The 27,045-nt window shown below is 42.8% G+C and overlaps 1 protein-coding gene across 1 annotated transcript in view; it reads right to left on the reverse strand.

The window, feature by feature from the left end:
- Window positions 1–27,045, reverse strand: part of COL19A1 (collagen type XIX alpha 1 chain) — a 1,728,692-nt gene that overhangs the window by 1,071,036 nt on the left and 630,611 nt on the right. The window contains exon 15 of the mRNA XM_069726653.1: window positions 24,955–24,990. Within this exon, the coding sequence (XP_069582754.1) occupies window positions 24,955–24,990 (36 nt within the window). The remainder of the gene's footprint in view (window positions 1–24,954; window positions 24,991–27,045) is intronic.

Raw genomic sequence — 27,045 nt, forward strand, 5'->3', positions numbered from 1 at the left:
AGATATGTGATTATTGCTGCTGGTTGCTCTAGTGGGCTGAAATTGCTCCTCATGTACCATGAGTTGGCACATGAGTTCAAGTAATTTCAGGATGGTTTTTTGAAGGGTTTTTCGCTGACCGCGCAGTTCACTTTTGTATCCTCTGCTATCTAGCTTTAGCGGGCCTCATTTTGCTGAAACTGTTTTCATACTGCGTATGTGCTTTCCTCTCATTTCACCGTCATTATATGTGGGGGGCTGCTATTTCTGTGGGGTATTTCTCTGGAGGCAAGAGAAGTCTGTGTTTCTTCTAATAGGGGAAGTTAGATCTTCGGCTGGAGCGAGACGTCTAGGATCATCGTAGGCACGTTCCCCGGCTACTTTTATTTGTGTGTTAGGTTCAGGGTCGCGGTCAGCTCAGGTTCCATCGCCCTAGAGCTTGTTTGTATCTGTGCTTGTCCTTTAGTGATCCCCTGCCATTGGGATCATGACAGTTCTTGCCGTTCAGCTCTGGTCAAAGTCCTATCACATTGCATAGGCTCAGGTCCATGCTCAGATAGTACCGCCAAATGATGCACAGCTTTACGCTCACGCAAGTGTCGATCGATCTGAATGGCCAAAGACATAGACTCATTCAGACCAGCAGGCATGGGAAATCCCACCATGACATCCTTAAGGGCTTCAGAGAGACCCTTTCTGAAGATTGCTGCCAGGGCACATTCATTCCACTGAGTGAGCACAGACCACTTTCTAAACTTCTGACAATATATCTCCGCTTCATCCTGACCCTGACACAGAGCCAGCAAGATTTTCTCTGCCTGATCCACTGAATTAGGTTCGTCATAAAGCAATCCAAGCGCCAGGAAAAACGCATCAACATCACGCAATGCCGGATCTCCTGGCGCAAGGGAAAATGCCCAGTCTTGAGGGTCACCGCGTAACAAAGAAATAATGATTTTCACTTGTTGAACAGGGTCACCTGAGGAGCGAGGTTTCAAGGCAAGAAACAATTTACAATTATTTTTGAAATTCAAGAACTTAGATCTATCACCAAAAAACAATTCAGGAATAGGAATCCTAGGCTCTGACATCGGATTCTGAACCACAAAATCTTGAATGTTTTGTACACTTATAGTGAGATTATCCATCAAAGAGGACAGACCTTGAATGTCAATGTCTACACCTGTGTTCTGAACCACCCAGATGTAAAGGGGAAAAGAGAGACAAAACACACTACAAAGAAAAAAAAATGGTCTCAGAACTTCTCTTATCCCTCTATTGAGATGCATTAGTACTTTGGGCCACCTGTACTGTTATGACCTGGTGGTCAGTACAATAATGGACCTGGTGGATAAGAGCACACGGAATGACCTGATAGTTACTGATAATATAGGACGAGCTCTGGGACGTGGGAACTCTGCTGACCGCAATCCCTAATCCTATCAACCACACTAGAAATAGCCGTGGATTGCGCCTAACGCTCCCTATGCAACTCGGCACAGCCTAAGAAACTAGCTAGCCCTGAAGATAGAAAAATAAAGCCTACCTAGCCTCAGAGAAATTCCCCAAAGGAAAAGGCAGCCCCCCACATATAATGACTGTGAGTAAAGATGAAAATACAAACACAGAGATGAAATAGATTTAGCAAAGTGAGGCCCGACTTACTGAACAGACCGAGGATAGGAAAGGTTACTTTGCGGTCAGCACAAAAACCTACAAAAAGACCACACAGAGGGTGCAAAAAGACCCTCTGCACCGACTCACGGTGCGGAGGCGCTCCCTCTGCGTCCCAGAGCTTCCAGCAAGCAAGAACAATCGAAATAGCAAGCTGGACAGAAAAATAGTAAACCAGAGAAAAACATGCAGTCACTTAGCTTCTGCTGGGAAGACAGGTCACAAGAACGATCCAGGAGTGAACTAGACCAATACTGGAACATTGACAGGTGGCCTGGAGCAAAGATCTAAGTGGAGTTAAATAGAGCAGCCAGCTAACGAATTCACCTCGTCACCTGAGGAAGGAAACTCAGAAACACCCACAGCCACCAGAGAAAGTCCATGGACAGAACCAGCCGAAGTACCATTCATGACCACAGGAGGGAGCCCGACAACAGAACTCACAACAATTCTCATTTTGTGTACCAACCTCTCGTGCGGCACGGTATCAAACGCTTTGGAAGAATCGAGATATACCACGTCCAATGACTCACTGTGGTCCAGCCTATAGCTTACCTCTTCATAAAAACTGATTATATTGGTTTGACAGGAGCGATTTCTCATAAGCCCATGGTGATATGGAGTTAAACAGTTATTCTCATTGAGATAATCCAGAATAACATCCCTCAGAAACCCTTCAAATATTTTATTAACAATAGAGGTTAGACTTACTGGCCTATAATTTCCAGGTTCACTTTTAGAGCCCTTTTTGAATATTGGCACCACATTTGCAATGCGCCAGTCCTGCGGAACAGACCCCGTCGCTGTAGAGTCCCTAAAAATAAGAAATAATGGTTTATCTATTACATTACTTAGTTCTCTTAGTACTCGTGGGTGTATGCCATCCGGACCCGGAGATTTATCTATTTTAATCTTATTTAGCCGGTTTCGCACCTCTTCTTGGGTTAGATTGGTGACCCTTAATACAGGGTTTTCATTGTTTCTTGGGATTTCACCTAGCATTTCATTTTCCACCGTAAATACCGTGGAGAAGAAGGTGTTTAATATGTTAGTTTTTTCCTCGTCATCTACAACCATTCTTTCCTCACTATTTTTTAAGGGGCCTACATTTTCAGTTTTTATTCTTTTACTATTGATATAGTTGAAGAACAGTTTGGGATTAGTTTTACTCTCCTTAGCAATGTACAGGGTGGAGCGCGGTAATTTGCTTTTTTGCACTGCATGCTGTGGCGGCACTGTCGGTCGAAGAGAGGGGAGAGTGGGTGTGGCTTACAGTGGCTGATGGGAGATTTGTATTCCTCTGCCTTTCAGTTGCCATCATGCAGTGGACACGTGAGGAGAGGTCATTTTGTGTTTAAGCGTATTTTTCAAATGCCCACTCGATCATTGCAGTGCAGCGTGCTTTTCGTTTACAATTCGCTGTTCCTCCACGCGGACGTGTTCCTGGACGGCAATCAATTGTAAATTGGGTGAATGCATTCAGAACAGCAGGGAATGGAATGTGTCATGTGTACGAAGGGGACCTGAGAGAAGGATTACAACACCACAAAACATCGAGAGAGTTAGAGCAGCAGTACTGCAATCTCCGAAACGCTCTGCTCGGAAGCAATCATTTGCTCTTGGCATTTCAAGACGTTCTCTCCACTGGATTCTTCATGATGAACTGAATTTTCACCCGTATAAAATGTGCGTGGTCCAACATTTGTCAGCATGGGACTATTTGACACAGCGGACCTCTTGTGAAGATATGTTAGCAACGATACCCCGTGACGCAATTGTGTTTTTTTCTGATGAGGCACATTTTCACCTCAGTGGGTGTGTAAACAAACAAAATATGCGTTACTGGAGTGAAACAAACCCCAGAGAAGTTCACGAGAGACCTCTGCATTCGGACCGCGTCACTGTGTGGTGCGCCATATCACGAGTAGGCATCATTGGTCCTTACTTTTTTCAGGATAATGGTCGTGCCATAACTGTGAACTCCGAACGGTACTTGTCTATGATACAGGATTATTTTCAGCCGGCTCTTGAGGCAATGGAACTAGAGGATACATGGTTCCAACAGGATGGTGCCACTGCACACACAGCGAGGGTTACCATGAATTGTTTGAGGCAAATGTTTCCTGGACGGCTTATCTTTTTGAGGGGAGATGTGAACTGGCCAGCACGCTCACCAGATTTAGCCCCATGCGATTTTTTCCTTTGGGGTTACCTGAAGTCTAAGGTGTATATCAACCGTCCCAACACCTTGGAAGACCTAAGGAACAATATTGAAGCTGAAATTGGCAGAATACCAGTGGACATGCTTGTTAGAGTTCATGAAAACTTCAGAAAACGTATGCAGCAGTGTGTGGATAGCGAAGGTCGACATTTGCCAGATACACTATTTAAAACCATGTAATTTAAAAATTCCATTACTGTTCAGTATAATTAAAATATAAAATAAATTTTTCTAATGATCATAATTTTTTTATTTCATTCCCAAATCAGCAAATTACCGTGCTCCACCCTGTACTTCTCTGTTTCCTTTTTGGCAGCTTTAATTAGATTTTTAGATAAAGTATTTTTCTCCCTATAGTTTTTTAGAGCTTCAATGGTGCCATCCTGCTTTAGTAGTGCAAATGCTTTCTTTTTACTGTTAATTGCCTGTCTTACTTCTTTGTTTAGCCACATTGGGTTTTTCCTATTTCTAGTCCTTTTATTCCCACAAGGTATAAACCGCTTACAGTGCCTATTTAGGATGTTCTTAAACATTTTCCATTTATTATCTGTATTCTTATTTCTGAGGATATTGTTCCAGTCTACCAGATTAAGGGCATCTCTAAGCTGGTCAAACTTTGCCTTCCTAAAGTTCAGTGTTTTTGTGACTCCCTGACAAGTCCCCCTAGTGAAAGACAGGTGAAACTGTACAATATTGTGGTCGCTATTTCCTAGATGCCCGACCACCTGCAGATTTGTTATTCTATTAGGTCTAAAAGTGCTGCTCCTCTGGTTGGATTCTGCACCAATTGTGAAAGAAATATGATAAATCCTTATAATTAATACTTGAGTGAATATTTTGCGAGATTGATATTTCTTTAATATGTTGGATGTGTAGATTGCATGGTCATTTCAGTGAGGACAGTTTTATAATACTTCTTTTCCCAAGCAGCATCATTTTGTTTTCATAGTTATTTCTTTCTTTGCCCGCCTCAGTTATGTCCCATTGTGCAGTATTCTTTCCTCACCTGTCTTCCTGAGCCAATACAAAGAATCAGATACAGAACATCTCTATAACAATAACTGAATAATGAGTATCTAGATCTGTCCCTGTAGAGCAATTAAAACTCTGTGGCAGATCTGTGCATTGAGCCCATGAAATCTTTGCCTTAATTAACTCCAGGACTGTCTGAAAGTACTCTCAACATGAATTCTGTGGACAGAGATTTTCAAGAACTACTATTATAGACCAATTGCAATCTTATAAAGAAATCAATAATTACAGATATCAGAAAATGAACATTAAAAAAGTTAATAAACATAAGTTAGTCAAGGAAAAAAATACAGTGTATATTAAAAAATAAAGAATTTTCTGTAAAATCACAGATGCTAGGCACCAAGTAATCTTTGTATAGAAATTACCAATTGATGGATGGTACTAAACAGACAAAGGTCGAAAAACAGATGTAGATGAGTCAGATGGGATTTTATGTTGTCACATCTGTTGCTGAAATTATCCATGATGTATTAAGTTTAGAACCTACAGCCATAGTTTTATTTTCTGGCCACATTTGCAACACCGAGAAAAGTGTAATAATTTATTTTGCATAGGAAAACAATAACATTGATGATCATGATAATAATAATAATAGAAAACATATCCCAATGAATAAGTGTTGCAAAATATTCGGAGCTAGCTAAAAATGTCTGTTTTGCAAAAAATATTAGTTTTAACCCCTTAATCCCATATGACATACTATCCCGTCGAGGTTACCTGGGGCTTAATTCCCAGTGATAGGATAGTACATCATATGCAATCGGCCACGCTCACGGGGGGAGCGCAGCCAGGTGTCAGCTGACTATTGCAGCTGACATCCGGCACTATGTGCCAGGAGAGGTCACGGACCGCCCCTGGCATATTAACCTCCGGCACACTGCGATCAAACATGATCGCAGTGTTCCTGCAGCATAGGGAAGCATTGCGCAGGGAGGGGGCTCCCTGCGTGCTTCCCTGAGACTCTTGGAGAAACACGATGTGATCGCGTTGCTCTGAGGGTCTCCTACCTTCTTCTCCCTGCAGGCCCCGGATCCAAAATGGCGGCAGGGCTGCATCCGGGTCCTGCAGGGAGATGGCTTACCAGCGCCTGCTCAGAGCAAACGCTGATAAGCCTGCAGCCCTGCATATCAGATCGCTGATCTGACACAGTGCTGTGCAAAGTGTCAAATCAGCGATCAGACCCTATAACATGATGCTCCCCCCCTCCCCCCGGGGTAATGTTGTAAAGTAAGAAAAAAATATTCACATGTGTAAAAAAAAAAAAAAAAATTCCTAAATAAAGAAAAAAAAATATTGTTCCCATAAATACATTTCTTTATGTAAATAATAAAAAAAGGTAAAAAGTACACATATTTAGTATTGCCACGTCCGTAACGACCCTACCTATAAAACTGTCCTGCTAGTTAACCCCTTCAGTGAACGCGGTAAAAAAAAAGAGGCAAAAAACAATGCTTTATTATCATACTGCCGAACAAAAAGTGGACTAACACGCGATCAAAAACACGACTATAAATAACCATGGTACGGCTGAAAACATCATCATGTCCCGCAAAAAACGAGCCACCTTACAACATCATCAGCGAAAAAATAAAAAGTTATAGTCCTCAGAATAAAGCGATGCAAAATAATTATTTTTTCTATAAAATAGTTTTTATCGTATAAAAGTACCAAAACATAAAAAAATGACATAAATGTATTGCTGTAATCATACTGACTCGAACAATAAAACTGCTTTATCAATTTTACCAACGGTATAAACGCTCCCCAAAAAGAAATTCATGAATAGCTGGCTTTTGGTCATTGTGCCTCACAAAAATCGGAATAAAAAGCGATCAAAAAATGTCATGTGCCCGAAAATGTTACCAATAAAAACGTCAACTCGTCCCGCAGAATACAAGTCATCACATAACTTTGTGGACCAAAATATGGAAAAATTATAGCTCTCAAAATGTGGAGACGGTAAAACTATTTTTTGCAATAAAAAGTGTCTTTTAGTCTGTGACGGCTGTCAATCATGAAAATCCGCTAAAAAACGCTATAAAAGTAAAGCAAACCCCCCTTCAACACCCCCTTAGTTAGGGAAAAAATAATAAAATAAAAAAATGTATTTATTTCCATTTTCCTGTTAGGGTTAGGGCTAGGGTTAGGGCTAGGAATAGCGTTAAGGCTAGGGTTAGGGTTAGGGCTACGGTTAGGGTTAGGGCTAGTGTTAGAGCTAGGGTTAGGGCTAGGGTTTGGGTTAGGGCTAGGGTTATGGCTAGGGTTGGGGCTAGGGTTAGGGTTAGGTTTGGGGGAGGGTTAGGGTTTCAGTTAGAATTGGGGGTTTCCATTATTTAGGCACATCACGGGTCTCCAAACGCGACATGGCGTCCGATCTCAATTCCAGCCAATTCTGCGTTGAAAAAGTAAAACAGTGCTCCTTCCCTTCCGAGCTCTCCCGTGCGCCCAGGCAGGGGTTTACCCCAACATATTGGGTATCAGCGTACTCAGGACAAATTGATGTCTTTTGTGGTCCAATTTCTCTTGTTACCCTTGGGAAAATAAAAATTTGGGGGGCTAAAAAATCATTTTTGTAGAAAAAAATGTTTTTTATTTTCACGGCTCTGCGTTATAAACTGTAGTGAAACACTTGGGGGTTCAAATTTCTCACAACACATCTAGATAAGTTCATTGGGGGGTCAAGTTTCTAATATGGGGTCACTTGTGGGGGGTTTCTACTGTTTAGGTACATTAGGGGCTCTGCAAACGCAATGTGATGCCTGCAGACCATTCCATCTAAGTCTGCATTCCAAATGGCGCTCCTTCCCTTCCGAGCTCTGCCATGCACCCAAACGGTGATTCTTCCCCACATATAGGGTATCAGCGTACTCAGGACAAATTGGACAACAACTTTTGGGGTCTAATTTCTCCTGTTACCCTTGGGAAAAAACAAAACTGGGGGCTAAAAAATAATTTTTGTGGGAAAAAAATAATTTTTATTTTCACGGCTCTATGTATAAACTGTAGTGAAACACTTGGGGTTCAAAGCTCTCACAACACTTCTAGATAAGTTTCTTAGGGGGTCTACTTTTCAAAATCGTGTCACTTTTGGGGTTTTCAATGTTTAGGCACATCAGTGGCTCTCCAAACTGAACATGGCATCCCATCTCAATTCCTGTCAATTTTGCATTGAAAAGTCAAACGGCACTCCTTCCCTTCTGAGCTCTGCCATGCGCCCAAACAGTGGTTTACCCCCACATATGGAGTATCAGCATACTCAGAACAAATTGCACAACAACTTTTGGGGTCCAATTTCTTCTTTTACCCTTGGGAAAATAAAACAAATTGGGGGCGAAATGATAACACAGGTCTGCGACTAAAAAGCTGTTTGATTATTTTCATCTAATTTCCAAGTATTTTGGTGTGCTGAAAACGAAAAAAAATTTAAAAAATCCTGGACGTCAGGATTTGCCAAAAAAAGCAAAATTCTCTTCAAATTTAGTATATTTTTCTAAATTTTTGGTATTTTTTTTATCTTAGGTTTTGAATGTCAAAATTACTATTAATTAATTCACATCAATGCATTGAAGATATACAATGCCCAAAAAATATAACTTTCAAAGTAAAGAACTTTCAGAGTGAGCTAATGAAACCAGCATCAACATGTTGCAAGCTGAACGAGCAGGCTCTGACATGCTTGGGCTTGATTCAATTGTTTTATCTTGGTTCTCACCTGTTCACACTTTTTCATCTCAGTTCGTGTTAGCTCGTCATATTCAACCGTGTTTCCTAAAATTAGCATTATGGCTCAGTGGAAGTGTATTAATTCGCCTGACAGTTTCTGTTACATTTGTGGTAAATATCCTCAAAAAGATAAGTTCCTTAGGGGGTCTACTTTCCAAAATGGTGTCACTTGTGGGGAGTTTCAGTATTTAGGCACATCAGGGGCTCTCCAAACGCAACATGACATCCCATCTCAATTCCAGTCAATTTTGCATTGAAAAGTCAAATAGCGCTCCATCCCTTCCAAGCTCTCCAATGCGCCCAAACAGTGGTTTACCCCCACATATGGGGTATCAGCGTACTCAGGACAAATTGTACAACAACTTTTGGGGTCCATTTTCTCCTGTTATCCTTGGTGAAATAAAACAAATTGGAGCTGAAGTAAATTTTGTGTGAAAAAAAGTTAAATGTTCATTTTTGTTTAAACATTCCAAAAATCCCTGTGAAACACCTGAAGGGTTAATAAACTTATTGAATGTGTTTTTGATCACCTTGAGGGGTGCAGTTTTTAGAATGGTGTCACACTTGGTTATTTTCTATCATGTAGACCCCTCAAAATGACATAAACTGTGATGTGGTCCCTTAAAAAAAATGGTGTTATAAAAATGAGAAATTGCTGGTCAAACTTTAACCCTTATAACTCCCTAACAGAAAAAATTTTGGTTCCAAAATTGTGCTGCTGTAAAGTATACATGTGGAAAATGTTATTTATTAAGTATTTTGTGTGACATATTTCTGTGATTTAAGGGCATAAAAATTCAAAGTTGGAAAATTGCAAAATTTTCTAAATTTTCACCAAATTTCCATTTTTTTCACAAATAAACACAGGTAATATGAAAGAAATTTTACCACTATCATGAAATACAATATGTCACGAGAAAACAGTGTCAAAATCATCAGGATCCATTGAAGCGTTCCAGAGTTATAACCTCATAAAGGGACAGTGGTCAGAATTGTAAAAATTGGCCAGGTCATTAACGTGCAAACTACCCTTGGGGCTTAAGGGGTTAAAGACTGTAAAATATGTCAAAATGCTGGATGCTTATTGAAGGATGGATATTTTTGCACCTAGTGGTACATGGAATATTTATACAACTAAATAAAAAATGTGGGTTGTCTTAATTTCATCTGGTTTCTATAATTTGCAGAAACATCTGTTAACTTTATTTGTTTGCATTGTTTCTCCTGAATGGACAGAAGACTGACCATGTAGTGTACTGTTATCCAACTTATGGTTCTATAGCTGTTTAACAACTCCATCTCCCATCATGCCCTAAAGTTGCAGGCTGTAAGACCACAATTGGAAATATATTTAGAATAACTGGACAGCCATAAGAGAAGAGCGATGATGCATCAAATTTGTGTTGCATTTTCTGAAATTCCCTGTTCATGAAAATTGAACATTTTGAAATTTGATTCACAATTCTAACAAAAACCTTGCCTTTCCCACATCAGCACCAGCATCACAAAGTGAGCTAATGATCAGTGGAGTCCTCTCTCCCCATTGAGCATAAACTCTCATGGTCAATGGGGTTCTCTCTCTTTTACAGAATGTAGGATCTTTTAGTTAGCAAAGTCCTCTCTTTTTCTCCTGTAGACTATAAGTACTTATGATCAGCAGGTTTCTCTCTCGCCTGTAGAGTGTAAGCTTTTAAGGTCAGCAGAGTTCTCACATGATCTGTAGAGTGTAAGATATTATGGTCAGCAGGGTTCTCTTTCTCTAACTTATGTGTATTTTCCAAACAATTACAAGTTTTAAAATATTGAGATTCATACATATTTATTCACTGCAAATAAAATTTTAGGGGAAAATTTTAAGAAGTCAGCAAATTAGAATTTTAAAATATTCATTATTCTCTAGCAGTCATAAGTTGGGGAATACTAATGTAATGCATGGAAGTGTTTGATCACTGCTCTTACAATGTTCTTCAAAAGAGGACTCCAATCTTGATTTAATTTGTTTTTATTTTTAGATACAGCTCTTAGACATAGAATCATAGAATCAGAGAATGTTAGCGTTGGAAGGGATTTCCAGGGTTATTGTGTCCAACCCCCTGCTATGTAGAATCTTGAATTTCTACCTGTTAAATACCATTCTATTAATTGCTGCCTATTCAAGTTTATCTATTTCCTCCTTAATTCTTTTCTCTGTCATTTCTAGTATTAACTAACTATCCCTTCTAGCTTTGCATTGTTTGCAAATTTGATTAGTTTACCTTCAGTTCCCTTATCTAGCTCTATATTATATATACTATATTACACTATATCTAGATTTATAAAAATGTTGAACACTGGGGCTAGGACAGAGCCTTGTGGTACCCCACGTGAAACACTCCACTTCCAATTGTATGTACAACCATTTATTACCACTCTTTGAATACAATCACTGAGGCAGTTCTGCATTCACTTAACCGTAGCCATGTCAATCCGATACTTGGTCATTTTTTCAATAAAGATATTATGAGATACTTTATCAAATGCTCTGCTGAAGTCGAGATATACGATATCTACCCATGCCAGTTCTGGTTAATTACTTTATTCTTATCCAAGTACTTACATACATGATGTCTAACAATTTGTTCAAAGATCTTTCCTGGTATAGAAGTAAGGCTCAATGGTCTGTAATTTAGCGACTCCATCTTCTTTCCTATTATTAAGATCGGGACAACATTTGCCCTTCTCCAATCTTCTGGGACTTCTGTTCACCAGGAATTTTCAAAGATTCTGGCTAGTGGTTCTACAATTTCCTCTACTACATCTTTCAGTACCCTAGGATGTAATTCACGTGTTCCAAAAGATTTAAATTAACTAAGTGTTCCCTCACCATCTCTCTGTTTATAGATAGTGTGGATTTTTTATTCCTTCAATAGCACCATGAAGATCAGTTGATGTTACAGTTGCTTTCTTATAGAACACAGATGCAAAATAGGAATTTAAAAGTTTGGTCTTCTTAACACCATTTTTGTCCACTTTGAGCTATTTTGTCCTGGAAAACTCCTATAACATCTTTGACTTTGCTTTTGACATACCCATTTGCTTTTGGTCTCCATTGCAAGCCTCACTTCGTAACTGGCTTTAGATCTTCTAATGCTTGCCCTGCATTCCCTGCAGACAGTATTATATTCTTGTTTAGATATGCCCCCCCTTTCTATTTGATATGCATTTCTTTATTTTTTTTTTAGCAAGCATTTAAAGCATTTAATCTGTCACCCCCTGGTACATATATGACCTATTAATATGGGCATACAGGTAATACAAGTGTTAGACAAGCCCTACCAGTATGCCTCAAGATAAAAATCTTGTTGTTGGGAAATGTTAAATTATTTCCATATGCTAATGATTTCTTCCAGGTTTTGGAGTGGGCGGTGCCTGGAAAAAATCCCTGCCTCCAGTCTACAATATAATACTACCCCCTCCCATGCACGTCAGTTGTGGCACAGGAATCCTGCACCTGCCCCCTTGACATACATGGGAGCAGTGTAGTATTATAATGAAGACTGGAGGCAGGGATATCTTCCAGGCACCGCGCGCCCCAGAGCCTGGAGGAAAATCATTAGCATACAGAAAGAATATAACATTTCTCAATAACAAGTCCATTAATATGAGGCATACAGGTAGAACTTGTTTAACATTTCAATTACCTGTATGCCCATATTAATAGGTCATTTAAAGTACATCCATGGGGGTGACAGATTCCCTTTAAATTCTGTATTCATGCATCCTGGTCTCTTTAATGCTTCCAATTTTTTCTTCTTTTTGGTATTGTTACTGATAATAGCGATAATTTCATTATAGAAAAATCCCCCATCCTTCTTGAAAAATATTTAGAATTGAGAGTCCTCAGTGGTAGATACCTTTTAATGGCTAACTGAAAAGATGGTAACAAATTGCAAGCTTTCGAGACTACTCGGACCTCTTCATCAGGCATAGACTAAAACAAATTCTGAAGATTCACATATTTTTACACAACACAGCAGAAAGATAATGCAATGGATAAGACAAGTGAGGTGAAGCAGAGCTATCATTATGGGAAAGTGATAAACATTTGTGTCCATAAATATTTGAACAGTTCATAGATGAGGAGTGTGAATGTTTTATTGTCCTCTGATTGGGGTCTGCTTCTGTGCTGTGACGCCCCCACAAGGTCTGAGGAGCAAATTCCTTAATTGATGTAGAAAAATATAAATCCTTGTAACACATTCATTCCTGCACTGAGAGTGTCAAATGTCATCATTAGATTATACTCCCAGACCCTTTTATCTCTCTGAGATTTGAAATTACCCTTTAATACAAGTAATCTCATGTCCATTATGCTGTGATCAGGGAGACAAAAATGTTTTGCCACAGGTAGAGCTATTCTTTTTTCTCTTATTGTGTGGCAACGAGAGTTCATCCTTATTCTCAGTTTTTGCCCCGTCTCCCCTATATAGGAAACCCCCAGTTGGACATTTAGTACAAATATTTAGATACACTACATTAGATCTGATGCAGCTGAAAGTACTTGGGATCTTATAGTCCTGATGTGAATTGGGGAACTTTATCTTGTCCATGGCCATTATAAATGGACAGGTTTTACATTTTTTCTGGTTGCAAGGAAAGGTACCTGCAGTTGTTGGAGAGGACAGGGAGCTTCTGACATTGATACTTCTTAGCTTTGTAGGCTGTCTAAAACACAGTAGTGGGGGGTCAGGAAAAATGGATTGTAAGCGGGCATCTTTTTGTAGTAAAGGTTGTAATTTCCATGCAGTTCCCCTTAGCACCTCCAGATTTGGATTGTTGGTGACTAGTGTTGAGCGATACCGTCCGATACTTGAAAGTATCGGTATCGGATAGTATCGGCCGATACCCGAAAAATATTGGATATCGCCGATACCGATATCCGATACCAATACAAGTCAATGGGACACCAAGTATCGGAAGGTATCCTGATGGTTCCCATGGTCTGAAGGAGAGAAAACTCTCCTTCAGGCCCTGGGATCCATATTAAGGTGTAAAATAAAGAATTAAAATAAAAAATATTGATATATTCACCTCTCCGGAGACCCCTGGACATCACGCTGGTAACCGGCAGGCTTCTTTGTTTAAAATGAGCGCCTTTAGGACCTGCGAATGACGTCGCGGCTTCTGATTGGTCGCGTGCCGCTCATGTGACCGCCACGCGACCAGTCAGAAGCCGCGACGTCATTCACAGGTCCTAAATTCCTAGAATTAGGAGTTTAGTGAATGAGAATGACGTCGCGGCTTCTGATTGGTCGTGTGGCGGTCACATGAGCGGCACGCGACCAATCAGAAGCCGCGACGTCATTCGCAGGTCCTAAACGCACTCATTTTAAACAAAGAAGCCTGCCGGTTACCAGCGTGATGTCCAGGGGAGGCCGGAGAGGTGAATATATCGATATTTTTTATTTTAATTCTTTATTTTACACATCCCTATGGATCAGTGTTATGAAAGGCAATTCGGTACCACAATGGACATAGTGGTCAGAGCACATACAGTGATCTGACAATAACCCAAAATAATAGAACGAGCTCTGAGACGTGGGAACTCTGCAGACCGCAATCCCTAATCCTCTCCAAACAACACTAGAGGCAGCCGTGGATTGCGCCTAACTCTGCCTATGCAACTCGGCACAGCCTGAGAAACTAACTACCCTGAAGATAGAAAATAAGCCTACCTTGCCTCAGAGAAATACCCCAAAGGAAAAGGCAGCCCCCCACATATAATGACTGTGAGTTCAGATGAAAAGACAAACGTAGAGATGAAATAGATTCAGCAAAGTGAGGCCCGACTTTCTTAACAGAGCGAGGATAGAAAAGGCAACTTTGCGGTCTACACAAAACCTTAAAGAAAACCACGCAAAGGGGGCAAAAAGACCCTCCGTACCGAACTAACGGCACGGTGGTACACCCTTTGCGTCCCAGAGCTTCCAGCAACAAATTAGACAAGCTGGACAGAAAAAATAGCAAACAAATAGCAAAGAAGAACTTAGCTATGCAGAGCAGCAGGCCACAGGAATGATCCAGGGAAAAGCAAGTCCAACACTGGAACATTGACAGGAAGCCAGGATCAAAGCATTAGGTGGAGTTAGGTAGAGAAGCACCTAACGACCTCACCAGATCACCTGAGGGAGGAAACTCAGAAGCCGCAGTACCACTTCCCTCCACCAACAGAAGCTCACAGAGAGAATCAGCCGAAGTACCACTTGTGACCACAGGAGGGAGCTCTGCCACAGAATTCACAACAGTACCCCCCCCTTGAGGAGGGGTCACCGAACCCTCACCAGAGCCCCCAGGCCGACCAGGATGAGCCACATGAAAGGCACGAACAAGATCGGGAGCATGGACATCAGAGGCAAAAACCCAGGAATTATCTTCCTGAGCATAACCCTTCCATTTAACCAGATACTGGAGTTTCCGTCTAGAAACACGAGAATTTAAAATCTTCTCCACAATATACTCCAATTCCCCCTCCACCAAAACCAGGGCAGGAGGATCAACAGATGGAACCATAGGTGCCACGTATCTCCGCAACAATGACCTATGGAATACGTTATGTATGGAAAAAGAATCTGGAAGGGTCAGACGAAAAGATACAGGATTAAGAACCTCAGAAATCCTATACGGACCAATGAAATGAGGTTTAAACTTAGGAGAGGAAACCTTCATAGGAATATGACGAGAAGATAACCAAACCAGATCCCCAACACGAAGTCGGGGACCCACACGGCGTCTGCGATTAGCGAAACGTTGAGCCTTCTCCTGGGACAAGGTCAAATTGTCCACTACATGAGTCCAAATCTGCTGCAACCTGTCCACCACAGTATCCACACCAGGACAGTCCGAAGACTCAACCTGTCCTGAAGAGAAACGAGGATGGAACCCAGAATTGCAGAAAAATGGCGAAACCAAGGTAGCCGAGCTGGCCCGATTATAAAGGGCGAACTCAGCCAAAGGCAAAAAGGACACCCAGTCATCCTGATCGGCAGAAACAAAGCATCTCAGATATGTTTCCAAGGTCTGATTGGTTCGTTCGGTCTGGCCATTAGTCTGAGGATGGAAAGCCGAGGAAAAAGACAAGTCAATGCCCATCCTACCACAAAAGGCTCGCCAAAACCTTGAAACAAACTGGGAACCTCTGTCAGAAACGATATTCTCTGGAATGCCATGTAAACGAACCACATGCTGGAAGAACAATGGCACCAAATCAGAGGAGGAAGACAATTTAGACAAGGGTACCAGATGGACCATCTTAGAAAAGCGATCACTGACCACCCAAATGACTGACATCTTTTGAGAAACGGGAAGATCAGAAATAAAATCCATAGAGATATGTGTCCAAGGCCTCTTCGGGACTGGCAAGGGCAAAAGCAACCCACTGGCACGAGAACAGCAGGGCTTAGCCCGAGCACAAATCCCACAGGACTTCACAAAAGCACGCACATCCCGCGACAGAGACGGCCACCAATAGGATCTAGCCACTAACTCTCTGGTACCAAAGATTCCAGGATGACCAGCCAACACCGAACAATGAACCTCAGAGATAACTTTATTGGTCCACCTATCAGGGACAGTCTCTCCGCTGGACAACGATCAGGTTTATTAGCCTGAAATTTTTGCAGCACCCGCCGCAAATCAGGGGAGATGGCAGACACAATTACTCCTTCCTTAAGGATACCCGCCGGCTCAGGCAAACCCGGAGAGTCGGGCACAAAACTCCTAGACAGAGCATCCGCCTTCACATTTTTAGAGCCCGGAAGGTACGAAATCAGAAAGTCAAAACGGGCAAAAAACAGTGACCAACGAGCCTGTCTAGGATTCAATCACTTAACAGACTCAATATAAGTCAAGTTCTTATGATCAGTCAATACCACCACGCGATGCTTAGCTCCTTCAAGCCAATGACGCCACTCCTCGAATGCCCACTTCATGGCCAGCAACTCTCGGTTGCCCACATCATAATTTCGCTCAGCAGGCGAAAACTTCCTGGAAAAAAAAGCGCATGGTTTCATCACTGAGCAATCAGAAGCTCTCTGCGACAAAACAGCCCCTGCTCCAATCTCAGAAGCATCAACCTCGACCTGGAACGGAAGAGAAACATCTGGTTGACACAACACAGGGGCAGAAGAAAAACGACGCTTCAACTCCTGAAAAGCCTCCACAGCAGCAGAAGACCAATTGACCAAATCAGCACCCTTCTTGGTCAAATCGGTCAATGGTTTGGCAATACTAGAAAAATTGCAGATGAAGCGACGATAAGAATTAGCAAAGCCCAGGAACTTTTGCAGACTTTTCAGAGATGTCGGCTGAGTCCAATCATGGATGGCTTGGACCTTAACAGGATCCATCTCGATAGTAGAATGGGAAAAGATCAACCCCAAAAATGAAACCTTCTGCACACCAAAGAGACACTTTGATCCCTTCACAAACAAAGAATTAGCACGCAGGACCTGAAAAACTGTTCTGACCTGCTTCACATGAGACTCCCAATCATCCGAGAAGATCAAAATGTCATCCAAGTAGACAATCAGGAATTTATCCAGGTACTCTCGGAAGATGTCATGCATAAAGGACTGAAACACTGATGGAGCATTGGCAAGTCCGAATGGCATCACTAGATACTCAAAATGACCCTCAGGCGTATTAAATGCAGTTTTCCATTCATCTCCTCGCCTGATTCGCACCAGATTATAAGCACCACGAAGATCTATCTTGGTGAACCAACTAGCCCCCTTAATCCGAGCAAACAAATCAGATAACAATGGCAAGGGGTACTGAAATTTAACCGTGATCTTATTTAGAAGGCGGTAATCTATACAAGGTCTCAGCGAACCATCCTTCTTGGCTACAAAAAAGAACCCTGCTCCTAATGGTGACGATGACGGGCGAATATGCCCCTTCTCCAGAGATTCCTTCACATAACTGCGCATAGCGGCGTGCTCAGGCACGGATAAATTAAACAGTTGACCTTTTGGGAATTTACTACCAGGAATCAAATTGATAGCACAATCACAATCCCTATGCGGAGGTAGGGCATCGGACTTGGGCTCATCAAATACATCCCGGTAATCAGACAAGAACTCTGGAACCTCAGAAGGGGTGGATGACGAAATTGACTGAAATGGAACATCACCATGTACCCCCTGACAACCCCAGCTGGACACCGACATGGATTTCCAATCTAATACTGGATTATGGGCTTGTAGCCATGGCAACCCCAACACGACCACATCATGCAGATTATGCAACACCAGAAAGCGAATAACCTCCTGATGTGCAGGAGCCATGCACATGGTCAGCTGGGTCCAGTATTGAGGCTTATTCTTGGCCAAAGGCGTGGCATCAATTCCTCTCAATGGAATAGGACACTGCAAGGGCTCTAAGAGAAACCCACAACGCTTAGCATACTCCAAGTCCATCAAATTCAGGGCAGCGCCTGAATCCACAAATGCCATGACAGAATACGATGACAAAGAACAGATCAAGGTAACGGACAGAAGAAATTTTGACTGTACAGTACCAATGGTGGCAGACCTAGCGAACCGCTTAGTGCGCTTAGGACAATCAGAGATAGCATGAGTGGAATCACCACAGTAGAAACACAGCCCATTCAGACGTCTGTGTTCTTGCCGTTCAACTCTGGTCAAAGTCCTATCGCACTGCATAGGCTCAGGTTTAAGCTCAGGTAATACCGCCAAATGGTGCACAGATTTACGCTCACGCAAGCGTCGACCGATCTGAATGGCCAAAGACATAGACTCATTCAAACCAGCAGGCATAGGAAATCCCACCATGACATCCTTAAGGGCTTCAGAGAGACCCTTTCTGAACATAGCTGCCAGCGCAGATTCATTCCATTGAGTGAGCACGGACCACTTTCTATATTTCTGACAATATACCTCTATCTCATCCTGACCCTGACAAAGAGCCAGCAAATTTTTCTCTGCCTGATCCACTGAATTAGGTTCATCGTACAGCAATCCGAGCGCCAGGAAAAACGCATCGATATTACTCAATGCAGGATCTCCTGGTGCAAGAGAAAACGCCCAGTCCTGAGGGTCACCGCGCAAAAAAGAAATAACAATCAAAACCTGTTGAACAGGATCACCAGAGGAGCGAGGTTTCAAGGCCAGAAACAATTTACAATTATTTTTGAAACTCAGAAACTTAGTTCTATCTCCAAAAAACAAATCAGGAATAGGAATTCTTGGTTCTAACATAGATTTCTGATCAATAGTGTCTTGAATCTTTTGTACACTTGCCGAGAGCTGATCCACAAATGAAGACAGACTTCTAATGTCCATCACCACACCTGTGTACTGAACCACCCAAATGTCTAGGGGAAAAAAAAGGCAAAACACAGTGCAAAGAAAAAAAAATGGTCTCAGAACTTCTTTTTTCCCTCTATTGAGAATCATTAGTACTTTTGGTTTCCTGTACTGTTATGAAAGGCAATTCAGTACCACAATGGACATAGCGGTCAGAGCACATACAGTGATCTGACAATAACCCAAAATAATAGAACGAGCTCTGAGACGTGGGAACTTTGCAGACCGCAATCCCTAAACCTCTCCAAACAACACTAGAGGCAGCCGTGGATTGCGCCTAACTCTGCCTATGCAACTCGGCACAGCCTGAGATACTAACTAGCCTGAAGATAGAAAATAAGCCTACCTTGCCTCAGAGAAATACCCCAAAGGAAAAGGCAGCCCCCCACATATAATGACTGTGAGTTAAGATGAAAAGACAAACGTAGAGATGAAATAGATTCAGCAAAGTGAGGCCCGACTTTCTCAACAGAGCGAGGATAGAAAAGGCAACTTTGCGGTCTACACAAAACCCTAAAGAAAACCACGCAAAGGGGGCAAAAAGACCCTCCGTACCGAACTAACGGCACGGAGGTACACCCTTTGCGTCTCAGAGCTTCCAGCAACAAATTAGACAAGCTGGACAGAAAAAATAGCAAACAAATAGCAAAGAATTACTTAGCTATGCAGAGCAGCAGGCCACAGGAATGATCTAGGGAAAAGCAAGTCCAACACTGGAACATTGACAGGAAGCCAGGATCAAAGCATTAGGTGGAGTTAAGTAGAGAAGCACCTAACGACCTCACCAGATCACCTGAAGGAGGAAACTCAGAAGCCGCAGTACCACTTCCCTCCACCAACAGAAGCTCACAGAGAGAATCAGCCGAAGTACCACTTGTGACCACAGGAGGGAGCTCTGCCACAGAATTCACAACAGATCAGATACCGATACCCGATACCACAAAAGTATCGGATCTCGGTATCGGAATTCCGATACCGCAAGTATCGGCCGATACACGATACTTGCGGTATCGGAATGCTCAACACTATTGGTGACTACTAGAGGCACCCTGTTATTTTCTTCTTTAGCTTTGTAATGTAGGATATGATGTTTTTAATATTTTAGTTGCTCTTGTAATTTGGTTTTGAATTGTTCCTGGATGGTAGCCCTGATTCAAAAAGGTCTTTCTGAGGCGACCAAGGTGTTCATCCCTATCCATGTGTTTGGAACATATACGATTGAATCTGATGGCTTGGCTATAGAAAATAGAGTTTTTTTTATGTGTTTTGGATGGAAACTGTCCTATTTAAGGTATGTTGGATGGTCGATTGGCTTCTGATATAGGGATGTTTCTATTTCATTGTTCTACAGCTTATTGATGGTGTCCAAAAAGTTAATTTCAGTGCTAGAGTAGTTGAGTGTTAAGTTGATGGTGGGATGAAATTGATTAAACTGTTCATGGAACGTCTTTAACTGTGGCTCAGACTTCGTCCAGATGATTAAAATATAATCAATGTAGCAGTAGTAGGCCAGAGGACTGATGGGACATGTCTCCCTGATCACAGCATAATGGACATGAAATTACTTGTATTAAAGGGTAATTTCAAATTTCAGAGAGCTAGAAGGGTCTGGGAGTATAAGCTGATGATGACCTTTGACACTCTCAGTGCAGGAATGAATGTGTCACATGGATTTATGTATTTCCACATCAATTAAGAAATTTGCTCCTCAGACCTTGTGGGGGCATCACAATACAGAACCTAACCCCAATCAGAGGACATTAAATCATTCACACTCCTTATCTATGAACTGTTCCAATATGTATGGACATAACTGTTTATCACTCTTCCACAATCATAGCTCTGCTTCACCTCACTTGTCTTATCTATTGCATTATCTGTCTGCTGTGTTATGTATAAATATGTGGTTCTACAGAATTTGTTTTAGTCCTTGCCAGATGAAGAGGCCTAAGTAGCCTCGAAAGCTTGCAATTTGTTACCATCTTTTCAGCTAGCCATTATAAGGTATCAACCACTGAGGACTCTCCATTCTAAATATTTTTTCATCTACTGGCTAACACGGTACCAAGATATATATCTTTCCTGTACCATCCTTCTTGGACATTTCTGTCACCAGATTTCTGCTATGCCCAGCTACCGCCCCATATCACTGCTCCTGTTTGCTTCAAAACTCCTTGAGCAGCATGTCCATGCTCAAATTTCCTCCCACCTCTCAACTAACTCTCTCCTTGACAACCTCCAATCTGGCTTCCGCCCCCACCACTCCACCGAAACTGCCCTGACAAAAATGACTAATGACTTACTCACAGCCAAAGCTAACAGACAGTTCTCCATCCTCCTTCTTGACCTGTCCTCTGCTTTCGACACAGTCGATCACTGCCTACTGCTACAGATTCTTTCTTCCCTTGGCATCAAAGACCTTGCCCTGTCCTGGATTGCTTCATACCTTTCCGACCGCAAATTTAGCGTTTCCCACTCCCACACCACCTCCTAATCCCTCCCTCTCTCTGTTGGAGTCCCTCAAGGCTCTGTCCTAGGGCTCCTACTTTTTTCCATCTATACTCTTAGCCTAGGGCAACTCATAAAGTCCCACGGCTTCCAGTACCACCTGTATGCGGACGACACTCAGATCTACCTCTCTGGCCCCGATGTCACTTCTCTGCTGTCCAGAATCCTGAAGTGTCTGCCAGCCATATCCTCCTTCTTCACCTCTCGCTTCCTAAAACTCAATGTAGACAAAACCGAACTCATCATCTTTCCCCCATCTCACGTATCCCCCCTACCTGACCTATCTATTATGGTAAACGGCATCACGCTCTCTCCTGCACCTGAAATCTGCTGCCTCGGGGTAACTCTCAACTCTGCCCTGTCCTTCAAACCGCACGTCCAAACTCTTGCCACCTCCTGTCGCCTCCAACTCAAAAATATTGCCAGAATCCGTTCCTTCCTCAGCTCACAATCTACCAAAACTCTTGAGCATGCCCTCATAATCTCCCGCCTCGACTACTGCAACACCCTCCTCTGTGGCCTCCCCGCTAACTCTCTTGCATCACTCCAGTCTGTCCTCAACTCTGCTGCCCGGCTAATCCACCTCTCTCCTCGCTACTCCCCTGCTTCTCCCCTTTGCAAATCCCTCCACTGGCTCCCAATTCCCCAATGAATCCAGTTCAAACTAACTAACTACTAACGCTGATATACAAAGCCATCCACAACCTGTCCCCTCCCTATATCTCTGAACTAATCTCCCAATATCTTCCCTCACGTAATCTCCGATCCTCCCAAGACCTCCTACTCTCCTCCACACTTATTCATTCCTCACACAACCGCCTCCAAGATTTCTCCCGAATATCCCCTATCTTCTGGAATTCCATGCCTCAACATGTCCGACTATCGACCCCCCTCGGCTCCTTCAGATGGAACCTGAAAACCCATCTCTTCAAGAAAGCCTACAGCCTGCAATAACCATTCTGCTGCCTCGCCATCACCAGAGCCGCCTCCTTGCCATCGCCGCTGCATCGCCCCTACCTTCTGCCTCTTCCCCACTATCCCATAGAATGTAAGTTTGCAAGGACAGGGTCCTCTCTCCTCTGTACCAGCCTGTCACTGTAAATTTTTTTACTGTAACCGATATCTATAACTCTGTATGTAACCCCATTCTCATGTACAGCACCATGGAATTAATGGTGCTATATAAATAAATAAATAATAATAATAATATATAGGGCAAATGTCTGTATGGAGCATCTTATGGGGCTATGTGCAGCATTATATGGGGCAAATATCTGTATGGGGCCATGTGCAGCATTATATGGGGCAAATATCTCTATGGAGCATCTTATGGGGCCATAATCCACACTAGTGGAGCATTATGCGGGGCAAATGTGTCTGTGGAGCATCTTATGGGGCCATAATCAGCATTTGTGCAGCATTGTATGGGGCAAATGTCTGTATGGAGTATCGTATGGGGTCGTAATCAACATTTGTTCAGCATTATATGGGGCATATTTTCATATGGAGCATCTTATGGAGCCCATCATAAACTGTATGGGGCATTACAGTATATGGGGCGTATTTTGTATGGAGCATCTTATGTGGCCATCATGAACTGTATGGACTGGAGCATTATATGGGGCTCCTGATTCAATATGGATATTCAAAAACACTTAAACTACTGATGTCTCAATTAACTTTACTTTTATTATCTATTTTTATTTTTGAAATTTACCAGTAGCTGCTGCATTTTCCACCCTAGAATTATACTCGAGTCATTAAGGTTTCCCAGTTTTTTTGTGGCAAAATTAGGGGGTCGGCTTATACTCGGGTCGGCTTATACTCCAGTATATAAGGTGTGTATATATATATATATATACTAGATTGTGGCCCAATTCTAACGCATCGGGTATTCTAGAATATGCATGTCCCCGTAGTATATGGACAGTGATGATTCCAGAATTTGCGGCAGACTGTGCCCGTCGCTGATTGGTCGAGGCAACCATTATGACATCTAAGTCGATACTGTGCCTGTCGCTGAATCAGAAACGTGGGATTTCTACGTCTTTTATGACATCATTGTCGCTGTGCCCATTGCTGATTGGTCGAGGCCTGGTGGCCTCGACCAATCAGAGACGCGGGATGTCTACGTCCTTTATGACATCATTGTCGCTGTGCCCATCGCTGATTGGTCGAGGCCTGGCGGCCTCGACCAATCAGAGACGCGGGATTTCCTGGACAGACAGAAAGACAGACAGACGGAAAAACCCTTGGACAACGGGTATTCTAGAATATGCATGTCCCCGTAGTATATGGACAATGATGATTCCAGAATTCACGGCAGACTGTGCCCGTCGCTGATTGGACGAGGCAACCTTTATGACATCATCATCGCCATGGCAACCATTATGACATCTACATCGATACTGTGCCCATCGCTGAATCAGAAACGTGAGATGTCTACGTCCTTTATGACATCATCGTCGCTGTGCCCATTGCTGATTGGTCGAGGCCTGGCGGCCTCGACCAATCAGCATCGTCGCTGTGCCCGTTGCTGATTGGTCGAGGCCTGGCGGCCTCGACCAATCAGAGACGCGGGATGTCTACGTCCTTTATGACATCATCGTCACTGTGCCCGTCGCTGATTGGTCGAGGCCGCCAGGCCTACATATATATATATGTAGATTCAAGATTCACACTTGACAGCTAGATTGTGGCCCGATTCTAACGCATCGGGTATTCTAGAATATGCATGTCCCCATAGTATATGGACAATGATGATTCCAGAATTCGCGGCAGACTGTGCCCGTCGCTGATTGGTCGAGGCAACCTTTATGACATCATCGTCGCCATGGCAACCATTATGACATCATCATCGCTGTGCCCATTGCTGATTGGTCGAGGCCTGGCGGCCACGACCAATCAGAGACGCGGGATGTCTACGTCCTTTATGACATCATCGTCGCTGTGCCCGTCGCTGATTGGTCGAGGCCTGGCGGCCTCGACCAATCAGAGACGCGGGATTTCTACGGCGATGCTGTGCCGGTCTCTGATTGGTCGAGGCCTGGCGGCCTCGACCAATCAGAGAGCAGGGATTTCCAGGACAGACAGACAGACAGACAGGCAGACAGAAAGACAGACAGACAGACGGAAAAACCCTTAGACAATTATATATATAGATATATATATATATATATATATACAGTATGTATATAATGTCCAGAGATTGGAGGCAGCACACCATTCAAGTGAAAAGAGCTTATTACTTAACAATTTTTACAAACTTTATTTGCCTCTTCCCAATTGACCGTTTTAAATGTTACTCACACAATATTGCAAAGGAAGTTCTAATTTTCAGCTCATTATATATTTACTAGATTGTGGCCCGATTCTAACGCATCGGGTATTCTAAAACCCTTAGACAATTATATATATAGATGATAAACTGCAACTCATGCATTTACTCACTGGTGATGCTGCCGGCCCAGGTGGTCCAATTTCACCCTAAAATAGAAAAAATCTTGCATAGTATGATTAAATGCAATTGACAACACATTACTTTGTGATACAGATCATCACTTTACTAGTCTTAAAAGCTCTGAAAAGAAGGAGTAAAATGAGAAGTTAGTTTTTAGTAGAAACCACACTATAATGTCTTGATCCATTAAAGTAGTAATTAAAGTCAATTATATAGTAAGTGATCCATTTTCACATTGCTTGCTGTTTAGTTCCTTTTAGGATCCGCTAAAATAGTCATAAATAAGTTTTAAAGAGAACCTGTTACCATAAAGATGCAGTCTAATCTGCTGGCAACATGTTGTAGAGCAGGGCAGCATAGCATATTGATATATGATTTTGTGAGAAAAAATTCAGTATAACTTGTGCCTTAATTATTTAAACCTCAGGGTTTTTTAGTCCAGTGGGCGGTTCTATCAGTGACTGACAGCTGGGAGTTTGAAGAGACAGTATGGGAAGGGAGAAATATGTGGGGATATGTGTTAAGGACATACCAGGAGGTGTAGGTTCATGCAATACAGTAATATATGGTACTGACGTGACCTGACAATTGATCGCTGTACTAAGCTTGGTGATATATGCATATACTGATTATGGTTTTGGTAATCATGTTCTGAGGGTGGTTCTGGTGATATAGTTATGTACTGATGGTGTTTCTGGTGATGTATTAATGAACTGATAATGGTTGTGGTGATGTATTAATTTACTGTTGTTGGTTGTGGTGATGTATTTCTGTACTTATGGTGGTTCTGGTGATGTATTCCTATGCTTTTATTGGATCTAATTCTGAACACATTTAACGAGAAATAACTTGGCAGATTATGTGAAACATTGCTATGTTAATAAAGTATTGTGCCAACTGACAAGTTAAGGCTTATTACATTTGTATTTATGTTAGGAACATTAATGGGGTCGCACAGGTTTATTTAAGTCTATGTGACTAAAGACTTCTGAATCCTCACTGAGCACTTATTCTCTGGTGCTCCCCATGGAGCGAAAGGTCACGTGCCAAGTAGACGTGCACTGCCTCACTTAATTCACATGTATTAAGCGAGGTTGTGCATGGCTAGTCAGAATGTGGTCGGAAATATGTCATTTGCATACTTTGGGTCACATGACCACCTGCATTTGTTGCCAACATGATAGAAGCCTGACCGTGTGCAGATTAAGAAGTGTGCACATAGAGTGCCTGTAGAATTTCATCACAAACATGAACATCCTGTAATGATCTCCACTCTATTCCTGTTTGCTATGTTACTTTGTTTGGAGACGGTCAGTTAGCTTTGGTTGTGCTGGGTCTTTGCTGCTATCATCTGTGTTCACTTTCCTTGATTAGTCCTCTACTTAACCCCTTCCCGACCTTTGACGCACCGTATGCGTCATGAAAACCTGTGCCATTCCGACCTGTGACGCAGCATAAGTGTCATGGCCGGATTGGGCTCCTGCAGGCCGGGTGAAAGGGTTAACTCCAATTTCACCTGGCCTGCAGGGACAGGAGGAGTTGTACTTTAGCCCAGGGGGGGTGACTTCACCCCCCCGTGGCTACGATCGCTCTGATTGGCTGTTGAAAGTGAAACTGCCAATCAGAGTGATTTGTAATATTTCACCTAAAAAACTGGTGAAATATTACAATCCAGCCATGGCCGATGCTGCAATGTCATCGGCCATGGCTGGAAACACTGATGTGCCCCCACCCCACCGATCGCCCCCCCCAGCCCTCCGATCTGTGGTCCGCTCCCCTCCGTCCTGTGCTCCGCTCCCCCGTCCTCCTGTCAGCTCCCCCGTGCTCCAATCCCACCCCCCGTGCTCCAATCCCACCCCCCTGCAGTCCAATCCACCCCCCGTGCTCCAATCCCACCCCCCTGCAGTCTGATCCACCCCCCCCCCCGCACTCCGATCCACCCCCCCGCACTGCGATCCACCCCCCCGCACTGCGATCCACCCCCCATGCTCCGATCCCCCCCCCGTGCTTCCCCCACCCCATCATACTTACCGAGCGGGTGTCAGCTGTCACATACAGCTGATACCGGCACCCGATCGCCA

This window comes from Ranitomeya imitator, chromosome 5 (assembly GCF_032444005.1).
Source record: "Ranitomeya imitator isolate aRanImi1 chromosome 5, aRanImi1.pri, whole genome shotgun sequence".
In the NCBI taxonomy this organism is placed as follows: Eukaryota; Metazoa; Chordata; class Amphibia; order Anura; family Dendrobatidae; genus Ranitomeya; species Ranitomeya imitator.